This window comes from Protopterus annectens, chromosome 3.part1 (assembly GCF_019279795.1).
Source record: "Protopterus annectens isolate FY-2018-M chromosome 3.part1, PAN1.0, whole genome shotgun sequence".
In the NCBI taxonomy this organism is placed as follows: domain Eukaryota; kingdom Metazoa; phylum Chordata; order Ceratodontiformes; family Protopteridae; genus Protopterus; species Protopterus annectens.
This window is the reverse complement of record NC_056732.1, coordinates 1,837,085,337-1,837,098,515: the sequence shown is the minus strand read 5'-3', so window position 1 is coordinate 1,837,098,515 and position 13,179 is coordinate 1,837,085,337. Positions and strand designations below refer to the sequence as shown.

Genomic DNA, 13,179 nt, shown 5'->3' with positions numbered 1-13,179 from the left:
GTTCTTGGTTTCACCCCATGTGCCTTCTGTTTTGCATTCCATTTTCCTATCCTTTCTGAAGTTCTTGTTCAGAGTCTGCTTGTAATAACACACCATCTGCATACAGCAGCTTTGTTAATCTGTCCCCTCCAACCTTTTTCCTAATGTATTCCATCACTAGTATGAACAGCAGTGGGCTCAGAGCTGAACTCTGGTGTACACTCACTTCCACTGGGAGCCCCTCTATGAGACCGAACACTGTTTATACTTGAGTCATTATGTCCTTGTACGTAGCCTGCACTAATTCTACCAATGTTTCTGGGACTTCAAACCACTGCAGTACAGCTTAAACTCTATTAACATATTCCACTATCTTCCCTTCTGTCTCAAGTCTAGGAAAGCCCAGTTGATCTCTTTCCTCATCTCTAGCTTCTTCTCAACTATCTGTTTCACTGCAAACATCAAGTCATTTGTGCTGCATCCTGATCTGAATCTGAAATGCTCATCTCCCGTCTTACTTTCTACTATTCTGCGTACAATTTATTAATTACTCTCTCCAGAATTTTTATGCAGTGTGACAGGAGTTTGATACCTTTGTACTGCCCATGGTTGTGAATTTTCCCTTTGTTCATGTACAGTGGCATGAGCATGCTTATTCCCCAGTTATCTAGGATACACCTTTCATTCCACACTACTATGAGTACCCTCAGGAGCTATTTATCCCCTGTATTACCCAACATCTTTATCATTTCTGTTCTGACCTCATCTGAGCCTGCTGCTTTCCCTGACTTCATTGACCTATAAGTCTGATCAGCCTCATATGGAAAGCTATAGAAATACTTATCATGGAACTAATCAAGAAGGACATAGGGAACATCCAAACACTGGACCCATCTCAATTTGGATTTGCCAAGGGGGTGTCATGCTTACTTAACCTGGTGGCTGTTTTTTTAAAGTCACCAAAGCAATAGGTGAAAGTAAAATGGTAGCATATCTCAAACCTGGACAAAGCTTTTGACACAGTCCCTCACTCAAGCATAGTAGAAAAGCTAAATAAAGTGGGAATAAATCCCCTATGTCATCTAGTGGCTTGCCAGTTGGCTCACAGATAGGATGGAGGAAACCAAAATAGGAAAAGTTACTTCCACAACAACTTACCAGTAGATTTTCCCAGTGTCTGTGATGGGACCTCTCCTGTTTGGTATCAACTTCTCCGAAGTAAATCTGAATACCAAAGGGCTCTGGCTGACAAAGTTTGCAGATGATTAAGCTAGGAGCAGTCATTGAATCTGCAAATAACTTGGCCATCCTGCAGGAAGATTTATCCCAAATAAATAACTGGTTCCAAAATTATGGACTGAAACTAAGTGCAAAAAAATGCATTCTTGTATTCTTTAGAATGTCATGTGCTATAGAGAACTACCACATTGACAATACACTCCTAAGAGTTGATCCACTTATTTGGGATTTGGGAACTTATGTGGACAGTGGCCTAACTTTCTGACGTGTCCATTGTTGTGAGAAAGTGTTTCTTTATTGAACAGCTTATGAAGAAAGGGATTGTCACTAAATCTAGGGGGGATGTCATTGTCCCCCTTTACTCAGCTCTCATTAGGCCAGACATTGGTATACCTCTCAAATGTACAGAGTTTCGCAGTATGTCCAGGTTTTTGCCTCATATTTTTGGTCTGTTTTTCATAAAATTGTGATTTTTGTGGCAAATTAGTGGCAAATCATTAAAGAATGACGTTAGAAAATAATGACAGACATTTGAGTTTTAGACTTCATACTCTTCAGAAAATTTGTGCTAATTCAAAGCCTGTTATTCTATCAACTTTCTACGTTTGTAAGAGCAATACTTAAAAATTGTCCCTATTTTTGGGCCTTTGTCCCACTTTTTTTTCATGGCTTTGTCCAGATTTCTTCCTCTAAGAGGTTGAGAGGTATGCATTGAGTATATTGCCACTTTGACATGTATCTGTCCAGACACATGCAACAACTTGAATGATAAAAGCGATTCCTTACTAAAGGGATACAGAGCCTAAGCAAGGCCTGGAACATCTGGCATACTAATAAAACTAACTCAAATAGAGCCTAAGCAAGGCCTGGAACATCTGGCATACTAATAATACTAACTCAAATAGAGCCTAAGCAAGGCCTGGAACATGTGGCATACTAATAAAACTAACTCAAATAGAGCCTAAGCAAGGCCTGGAACATCTGGCATACTAATAAAACTAACTCAAATAGAGCCTAAGCAAGGCCTGGAACATCTGGCATACTAATAAAACTAACTCAAATAGGGCCTAAGCAAGGCCTGGAACATCTGGCATACTAATAAAACTAACTCAAACAGACAGTTATTTCTTGAACTAAGAAATAAAGCTAAAAGGCAAATAAACGATAAAAAAAATCCACTGTTCTGACATCCAAACTAAACACAACTCCAACCCGTAAAAATTCTGGATGGCTATTGACAAAATTCTAAAACCAGGTAAAACTAGTACCCCACCCCCAAACATAAATGGTACCACAATCAACATAGCTACCCAATTTAATGACTACTTCACCAATACGATTCTGAAACTGATTACCCCCTCTTCCCCCACCACTCTCCCAAATTCCCCAAATAACCAAGATCTCTTTTCACTCAAACCAGTCCCAACTTATCAGGTCTGTAAACACCGGTCCAAACTAAAACCTACTACCCTTGCAGCAGACTATCTCCCAGAGAAATACCTCCGGATTGCAGCCAGAGCCATCACATACTCTGTTTCCATATTAATTAAGAGACATATAGCTGAGCAAATGGTACCTTCCCTCTGGAAAATCTCTCACATAATTCATATACATAAAGGTGGCACCTCAACAGAATTATCCAACTGCCATCCAATAGCCATACTATCCCCATTGTCAAAAATATTGGAGAAATGTATCCACTCACAACTACTAAACTATCTCCTATCCAACAACCTCCTTGCCAAAACACAGCACAGGTCCCACCCATGCCACAGCAGTACCACTGCCCTCATTAGTTTTACCAGTGCTGTCAATCAACAACAGAACCTCAGTAATCTAGTCTCCACTGTCTTTCTAGACCTGTCTAAAGCATTTGAAACGGTCTCTCACAACAAACTCCTAACTGTCTTCTCTGAACTCACCCTAGGTAATTCCACCCTGCTCTGGTTCAAAGACCATCTCCTCAACCACCAGCATGCTGTCAAATGGATAGACTCCCTATCTCCCCTCCTTCCCTATACCCCAGTTGTACCACAGGGTACTTGGACCCCTGCTTTTCACAATTTTCACAGACAACCTACACATAGCCATCCATCAAGCAAATCTGGTCCAATATGCTGATGATCCCACACTAATCTGCTCAACTCCCTCTCTTCAAATTCTTCAAGAAAAAAAATATAAACAGGAATGCTTTACTGCCACAGAAACCTGGCTGTCAAACTCTCAACTTACTGTAAATCCCCAAAAAAACACCTCATGCTCTTCTATCCCTCCAAAGTTACTGACACCATTCCCCCTTTTAAAATACCCTCAGCAGATAACACCCTATAGTGCCACAAACCAAACTATTAGGGACAATCATTGACCAAAATCTGAAATTGGATATACTTATAGCCCTGACCATAACTAAAGTTCACAAAAACTAGGCACCCGTTATTGATGCAAAAACTAACTGACCACTGACAGTAAAGCCATCATAGCTAGAACTCACCTACTCTCCACTTTACTATATTCATCCCCTGTTCTAACCAACCTAAATAAGGGTGGCTTAAACAAATTAACCACTTACTATAACAAAATAGCAAAATTCGCTACCGCTTCCTCCTGTTGATCCCACCAGTGTCAAGTCCTTAAGCAATTAGGCTAGCTAGAACTACCCAAATTGTTAAACTTTAACCAGCTTATGGTGGCACACCAAATAGTTTACAATTCCAATAAAACACCAGCTCTTATAGGCCTAATCAACCTGTACAACAAACTTCAATTAAGATCCACAAACAAAGGATCCACAAACAAAGTACTCATAGAAATATCTAAAAGTAAATATAAATCAGGTGACTTCCTTTACTCAAGTGCAGTCACCAAAATCTGGACCCCACCCGAAGTCAGAATGGAAAATAACAAATCTAACTTTAAAAATCTACTAAAGTCTTACTAATTCCTGGATATGTAACTGTCAAGACCCAGACTAACTTACTTAATAAATACCTAGTCCTTTCTCATAACTAGGTATAAATGATCTACTCCACGAAGTTCCACATATACACAATGCCCGACAACTAAATATGTTTAAGTATGTCACTGTAACCTCCTGTATCTTACTTTCTGTCCATTATGATTATGTATTTTGAATGACTATGTTGAATGCATTTTGTATGGACTGTTTGAATATTTTTCTTGTATTGATATGTAGCATGTGGAGCTTTTCTCCCTGGGCCTCCTCTGTAAATGAGCACTGCTTGCCCAGTTGGACTTTCCCAATAAACAAATGTAAAACAAATAAATAAGTAAATAAAATAAAAATAAGAGAGATGGTGACAGTTAACACAATACACTGACCCCATGTTGAAAATAAAGGGGGTTGATGACGATGATGATAGTTATTTACCATAGGCTGGGTAAGGCTAATCTAACACCGGATGGGATAGATTAGTTCAAGCACCAAGAGGGAAAGTGGCTAGTCTTAAAATGGCCCACAAGGGTAACAAGCCTAGTACTTACCTGTGAACCTGTGGGACACTGCTCTGTGGGCAGGGCAGAATGTGCAATATTTCTTCCGGTTCAGAGGCCTACCTATTGAAAGATTTTTGTTTTCCAGCATCATGGCCTAGTCACTTCCAGAGAGGCTTAAGAACATTATCCCTAAATAACTGAACTCCTTATTTGAAAATAGAAAACACTTTACCAGTACAATGGTAAGCTGTCAGACATGGACATTCCAACAGTACAGAGCACCCAAAGCATTTCTGTTCAAATGTCCTCCTCTGTTGTGGCTTTGTGAAACAAACAAATTTATTCGTTCGGTATGGCAAAACTTAGTGTTTCAGAATTCATTGTCAGAAAAGCAACTGATGCAGAAATGTTATCCCCATAGCAGAAGCAGACTAAAAATGTGGAAACTTTTTAACAGTTGTATATGATTCTCCATGTGAAACCAAATCAGAGAGACATAACAATAACATGGATGGTAGCCATTTTGCTTTAGAGAGAAAGTGAGTCTTTGTCCACATTTCTTTAAAAAACATTTTTCTTTCTGAAGTTTTTATCACTAGTTACCAATTGTATATCAATAAACAAATGTGCATATAGTCCAGACATTATTAGTAGACTCATGTTGTTTTATCTGACCAGTTTCTACTGATTTTTGTTTTACAGGGTACAACATCCCAGTGGAACGACTTTGTTTACTTATTGAAAAAGATGAGGCGATTCCACCTGGTACTACAAAAAGAGGCAGGATGGTGCAAAGGGACATCTCTAACAGCTTGTATGACAGTAAGTAGCTGATATTTCTCTGGGTTTTTCCCATTTGTGGCTAAAAGAAATTTAAGGATTTAGAAGAGGTAGATAAGAAGTCAGGGATACCAGTTTACGAAGATCAGAATGCAGCACAACTTGATTCAGCCCATTAAACCCAGAATGGTAAGGAATGTTTCTTCAAATATGCTGAGACTTGCAGCTAGAGTGAGGCTAGTGACTGTATGTTTCTGTAAACCTGTTTTGAAACTTGTATATTCTGAAGATAGAAGTATAATGGGAAAGCGATGCTGGTGCAGTCTGATAGCTGGACAGGGGTGAGCAGCAGAAGACATCTAAGGTAGAGTAGAAGGAGCAAAATGATTCTGAAAGCTGCAGAACATGGTTTGATACTGATAGCTGAGGCCAAGCAGTGATGTAGAATATACTGTGATACTGAAGGCTGGGGGTGAGCAGTACTACAGAACATGGTGTGGTACTGACAGATGAGGCCAAGCAGTGATGTAGAATATAGTGTGATACTGAAGGCTGCGGGTGAGCAGTACTACAGAACATGGTGTGGTACTGACAGATGAGGCCAAGCAGTGATGTAGAATATAGTGTGATACTGAAGACTGGGGTGAGCAGTACTACAGAACATGGTGTGGTACTGAAGGACTGAGGGTTAGCAGTACTACAGAACATGGTGTGGTACTGAAGGCTGAGGGTGAACAGTACTGCAGAACATGGTGTAGTACTGAAGGCTGAGGGTTATCAGTACTACAGAACATGGTGTGGTACTGAACGTTGGGGGCTAGCGGTACCACAGAATATGATGTGATACTGAGGGATGTGGGTAAGAAGTATTACAGAACATGGTGTAGTACTGAAGTTTGGGAGTGAACAGTACTGCAGAACATGGTGTGATACTGAAGTCTGCAGGTGAGAAGTACTACAGAACATGGTGTGGCAATGAAGGCTGGGGGTGAGCAGTACTACAGAACATGGTGTGGTACTGATGGCTGTTGGTGAGCAGTACTGCAGAACATGGTGTGGTACTGAAGGCTGGGGGTGAGCAGTTCTGCAGAACATGGTGTGGTACTGAAGGCTGAGGGTTAGCAGTACTACAGAACATGGTGTGGTACTGAAGGCTGAGGGTTAGCAGTACTACAGAACATGGTGTGGTACTGAAGGCTGAGGGTTAGCAGTACTACAGAACATGGTGTGGTACTGAAGGCTGAGGGTTAGCAGTACTACAGAACATGGTGTGGTACTGAAGGCTGAGGGTTAGCAGTACTACAGAACATGGTGTGGTACTGAAGGCTGAGGGTTAGCAGTACTACAGAACATGATGTGGTACTGAAGGCTGAAGGTTAGCAGTACTACAGAACATGGTGTTGTACTGAAGGCTGAGGGTTAGCAGTACTACAGACCATGGTGTGGTACTGAAGGCTGGAGTGAGAAGTACTGCAGAACATGGTGTGGTTCTGAAGGCTGAGGGTTAGCCTTACTACAGAACATGGTGTGGTACTGATAGCTGAGGCCAAGCAGTGATGTAGAATGTAGTGTGATACTGAAGGCTGGGGATGAGGAGTACTGCAGAACATGGTGTAGGACTGAAGGCTGAGGGTTAGCAGTACTACAGAACATGGTGTGGTACTGATAGCTGAGGCCAAGCAGTGATGTAGAATATAGTGTGATACTGAAGGTTGGGGGGTTGCAGTACTGCAGAACATGGTGTAGTACTGAAGGCTGAGGGTTATCAGTACTACAGAACATGGTGTGGTACTGAAGGCTGAGGGTTAGCAATACTACAGAACATGGTGTGGTACTGATGGCTGGTGGTGAGCATTACTGAAGACCATGGTGTGGTACTGAAAGCTGAGCATGAACAGTACTGCAGAACATGGTGTGATACTGACAGCTAAGGCTGAGCAGTAATGTAGAATATGGTATGGTATTGATGGCTGGGGGTGAGCACATCTGCAGAACATGGTGTGATACTTAAGGCTGAGGTGATCAGTAATACATAATATGGTGTGATACTGTAGGCTGGGGTGAGCAGTATTGTAGAACATGGTGTGGAACTGAAGGCTGGGGTGAGCAATACTACAGAACATGGTGTGGTTCTGAAGGCTGGGGATGAGTAGTACTACAGAACATGGCATGCCAGTACTACAGAACATGGTGTGGTACTAAAGGCTGGTCATGAGCAGTACTGCAGAACATGTTGTGGTACTGAAAGCTGGGGGTGAGCAGTACTACAGAACATGGTGTGGTACTGAGGGCAGGGAATGTGCAGTACTACAGAACATGGTGTGGTTCTGAAGGCTGGGGATGAGTAGTACTACAGAACATGGCATGCTACTGAAGGCTGGGTGTGAGCAGGACTACAGAACATGGTGTGGTACTGAAGCCTGAGGGTGAGCAGTGCTGCAGTACATTGTTTGGTACTGAAGGCTGCATCTGAGCAGTACTACAGAACATGGTGTGGTACTAAAGGCTGGGGATGAGCAGTACTGCAGAACATGTTGTGGTACTGAAAGCTGGGGGTGAGCAGTACTGCAGTACATTGTGTGCTGCTGAAGGCTGGGTGTGAGCAGTACTGCAGAACATGGTGTGGTACTGAAGATTGTGGCTGGGGGTGAGCAGTACTACAGAACATGGTGTGGTACTGAAGATTGTGGGTGAGCAGTACTGCAGAACATGGTGTGGTACTGAAGGCTAGGGGTGAGCAGTACTACAGAACATGATGTGATACTGAAGATTGTGGGTGAGCAGTACTGCAGAACATGGTGTGGTATTGAAGATTGTGGGTGAGCAGTACTGCAGAACATGGTGTGGTACTGAAGATTGTGGGTGAGCAGTACTGCAGAACATGATGTGGTACTGGAAGCTAGGGTTGAGCAGTACTACAGAACATGGTGTGGTACTGACAGAACATGATGTGATACTACTGAGGCAGCAAGCAGTACTACAAGACATGGTGTGATACTGAAGGATGGGGTGAGTAGTACTGCAGAACATGGTGTGGTACTGAAGGCTGGGGGTGAGCAATACTGCAGAACATGGTATGGTACTGAAGGCTGGGGGTGAGAAGAACTACAGAACATGGTGTGGTACTGAGGGCAGGGGGTGTGCAGTACTACAGAACATGGTGTGGTTCTGAAGGCTGGGGATGAGTAGTACTACAGAACATGGCATGCTACTGAAGGCTGGGTGTGAGCAGGACTACAGAACATGGTGTGGTACTGAAGCCTGAGGGTGAGCAGTACTGCAGTACATTGTGTGGTACTGAAGGCTGCGTCTGAGCAGTACTACAGAACATGGTGTGGTACTAAAGGCTGGGGATGAGCAGTACTGTAGAACATGTTGTGGTACTGAAAGCTGGGGGTGAGCAGTACTGCAGTACATTGTGTGGTACTGAAGGCTGGGTGTGAGCAGTACTGCAGAACATGGTGTGGTACTGAAGATTGTGGCTGGGGGTAAGCAGTACTACCGAACATGGTGTGGTACTGAAGATTGTGGGTGAGCAGTACTGCAGAACATGGTGTGGTACTGAAGGCTAGGGGTGAGCAGTACTACAGAACATGATGTGATACTGAAGATTGTGGGTGAGCAGTACTGCAGAACATGGTGTGGTATTGAAGATTGTGGGTGAGCAGTACTGCAGAACATGGTGTGGTACTGAAGATTGTGGGTGAGCAGTACTGCAAAACATGATGTGGTACTGAAAGCTGGGGGTGAGCAGTACTACAGAACATGGTGTAGTACTGCAGAACATGATGTGATACTGAAGGCTGGGGTGAGCAGTACTTTTGAACATGGTGTGGCATTGAAGGTTGGAGTGAGCAGTACTGCAGAACATGATCTGGTACTGAAGGCTAGTGAAGGTTATAGGGATGGCAATGCAGAACATAGCGGGGTGGTGGGGGTTCAACACTATTGCAAAGCATGATGTACTGAGGTGAAGCAGCAAGCAGTACTACAAGCCATGTTGTGATACTGAAGAATGGGGTGAGTAGTACTGCAGAACATGGTGTGGTACTGACAGATGAGGCCAAGCAGTGATGTAGAATATAGTGTGATACTGAAGGCTGGGGGTGAGCAGTACTACAGAACATGGTGTGGTACTGACAGATGAGGCCAAGCAGTGATGTAGAATATAGTGTGATACTGAAGGCTGTGGGTGAGCAGTACTACAGAACATGGTGTGGTACGGACAGATGAGGCCAAGCAGTGATGTAGAATATAGTGTGATACTGAAGGCTGGGGTGAGCAGGGGTGAGCAGTACTACAGAACATGGTGTGGTACTGAAGGACTGAGGGTTAGCAGTACTACAGAACATGGTGTAGTACTGAAGGCTGAGGGTTAGCAGTACTACAGAACATGGTGTAGTACTGAAGGCTGAGGGTTAGCAGTACTACAGAACATGGTGTGGTACTGAAGGCTGAGGGTTAGCAGTATTACAGAACATGGTGTGATACTGAAGGCTGGGGGTGAACAGTACTGCAGAACATGGTGTGATACTGAAGGCTGGGGTGAGCTGTACTACAGAATATGGTGTGGTACTGAAGGCTGGGGGTGAGCAGTACTACAGAACATGGTGTGGTACTGATGGCTGAAGGTTAGCAGTACTACAGAACATGGTGTTGTACTGAAGGCTGAGGGTTAGCAGTACTACAGAACATGGTGCGGTACTGATGGCTGGAGTGAGAAGTACTACAGACCATGGTGTGGTACTGAAGGCTGGGTGTGATCAGTACTGCAGAACATGGTGTGGTTCCGAAGGTTGAGGGTTAGCAGTACTACAGAACATGGTGTGGTACTGATAGCTGAGGCCAAGCAGTGATGTAGAATGTAGTGTGATACTGAAGGCTGGGGATGAGCAGTACTACAGAACATGGTGTAGTACTGAAGGCTGAGGGTTAGCAGTACTACATAACATGGTGTGGTACTGATAGCTGAGGCCAAGCAGTGATGTAGAATATAGTGTGATACTGAAGGTTGGGGGTTTGCAGTACTGCAGAACATGGTGTAGTACTTAAGGCTGAGGGTTATCAGTACTATAGAACATGGTGTGGTACTGAAGGCTGAGGGTTAACAGTACTACAGACCATGGTGTGGTACTGATGGCTGGTGGTGAGCATTACTGAAGACCATGGTGTGGTACTGAAAGCTGAGCATGAACAGTACTGCAGAACATGGTGTGATACTGACAGCTGAGGCTGAGCAGTAATGTAGAATATGGTATGGTATTGATGGCTGGGGGGTGAGCACATCTGCAGAACATGGTGTGATACTTAAGGCTGGGGTGATCAGTAATACATAATATGGTGTGATACTGAAGGCTGGGGTGAGCAGTATTGCAGAACATGGTGTGGAACTGAAGGCTGGGGTGAGCAGTACTGCAGAACATGGTGTGGTTCTGAAGGCTGGGGATGAGTAGTAAACATGGCATCAGTACTACAGAACATGGTATACTAAAGGCTGTCATGAGCAGTACTGCAGAACATGTTATGGTACTGAAAGCTGGGGGTGAGCAGTACTACAGAACATGGATACTGAAGATTGTGGGTGAGCAGTACTGCAGAACGTACTGAGGTGAAGCAACAAGCAGTACTAGACATGGTGTGTGACTGAGGAAAGGATGGGGTGAGTAGTACTGCAAGACATTTTTGGGTACTGAGGAGCAGAACATGTTATGGTACTGAAAGCTGGGGGTGAGCAGTACTACAGAACATGGTGTGGTACTGAGGGCAGGGGGTGTGCAGTACTACAGAACATGGTGTGGTTCTGAAGGCTGGGGATGAGTAGTACTACAGAACATGGCATGCTACTGAAGGCTGGGTGTGAGCAGGACTACAGAACATGGTGTGGTACTGAAGCCTGAGGGTGAGCAGTGCTGCAGTACATTGTGTGGTACTGAAGGCTGCGTCTGAGCAGTACTACAGAACATGGTGTGGTACTGAAGGCTGGGGATGAGCAGTACTGCAGAACATGTTGTGGTACTGAAAGCTGGGGGTGAGCAGTACTGCAGTACATTGTGTGGTACTGAAGGCTGGGTGTGAGCAGTACTGCAGAACATGGTGTGGTACTGAAGATTGTGGCTGGGGTTGAGCAGTACTACAGAGCATGGTGTGGTACTGAAGATTGTGGGTGAGCAGTACTGCAGAACATGGTGTGGTACTGAAGGCTAGGGGTGAGCAGTACTACAGAACATGATGTGATACTGAAGATTGTGAGTGAGCAGTACTGCAGAACATGGTGTGGTATTGAAGATTGTGGGTGAGCAGTACTGCAGAACATGGTGTGGTACTGAAGATTGTGGGTGAGCAGTACTGCAGAACATGATGTGGTACTGAAAGCTGGGGGTGAGCAGTACTACAGAACATGGTGTAGTACTGCAGAACATGATGTGATACTGAAGGCTGGGGTGAGCAGTACTTTTGAACATGGTGTGGCATTGAAGGCTGGAGTGAGCAGTACTGCAGAACATGATCTGGTACTGAAGGCTAGTGAGTGAGCGATATTGCAGAACATATTGAAGGTTATAGGGATGGCACTGCAGAACATAGCGGGGTGCTGGGGGTTCAACACTACTACAAAGCATGATGTACTGAGGTGAAGCAGCAAGCAGTACTACAAGACATGGTGTGATACTGAAGGATGGGGTGAGTAGTACTGCAGAACATGGTGTGGTACTGAAGGCAGGGGGGAGCAGTACTGCAGAACATGGTGTGTTACTGAAGGCTGGGATGAGCAGTACTATAGAACATGGTGTGGTACTGAAGGCTGGGGGTGAGCAGTACTGCAGAACATGGTATGGTACTGAAGGCTGGGGGTGAGAAGTACTACAGAACATGGTGTGGTACTGAAGGCTGTGGTTAAGCAGTATTGCAGGACATGGTGTGGTGATGAAGGCTGGGGGTGAGCAATACTGAAGAACATGGTGTGGTACTGAAGGCTGGGGCTGAGCAGTATTGCAGAACGTGGTGTGGTACTGAAGGCTGGGGGTGAAAAGTACTACAGAACATGGTGTGGTACTGAAGGCTGGGGGCGAGCAGTACTACAGAACATGGTGTGGTACTGAAGGCTGGGCTGAGCAGAATTGTAGAACATGGTATAGTACTGAAAGCTAGGGGTGATCACTATTGCAGAACATATTTAGGTACTGAAGCCTGGGGCTGAGCAGTACTGCAGAACATAGTGTGGTACTGAAGGCTGGGTGTGAGCAGTACTACAGAACATGGTGTGCTACTGAAGGCTGGGAGTGAGCAGTACTGCAGAGCATGCTGTAGTATTGAAGGCTGAGGGGAACAGTACTACAAAACATGGTTTGGTACTGATGGCTGGTGGTAAGCTATAATTGAGAACATGATGATGTATTCAGGGCTGGGGTAAGTAGTACTGCAGAGCAGGATGTTTTACAGAAGGCTGGCGTGAGCAGTACTACAATACATGGTTTGTACTAAAGGCTGGCATCGAACAGTTCTCTTCTGCAGAGCATTCAGAGGTACTAAAGCCATTATCAGCATTACTCAGAACATGATGTGGTATAATGCTGGTGTGAGCATTCTCAGAATGTGATGTAGTACTAATGCTGGTTTAAGTATTACTCAGAACATGATGTGGTACTAATGCCGGTGTTAGCGTTACACAGAACATGATATGGTACTAATGCCAGTGTTAGCATTACTCAGTACATGATGTGGTACTAATGC

At 44.3% G+C, this 13,179-nt stretch overlaps 1 protein-coding gene across 1 annotated transcript in view; it reads left to right on the top strand.

The window, feature by feature from the left end:
• LOC122797901 (zinc finger protein 595-like) overlaps positions 1 to 13,179 on the top strand; it is a 143,689-nt gene that overhangs the window by 49,227 nt on the left and 81,283 nt on the right. The window contains exon 5 of the mRNA XM_044066419.1: positions 5,374 to 5,493. Within this exon, the coding sequence (XP_043922354.1) occupies positions 5,374 to 5,493 (120 nt within the window). The remainder of the gene's footprint in view (positions 1 to 5,373; positions 5,494 to 13,179) is intronic.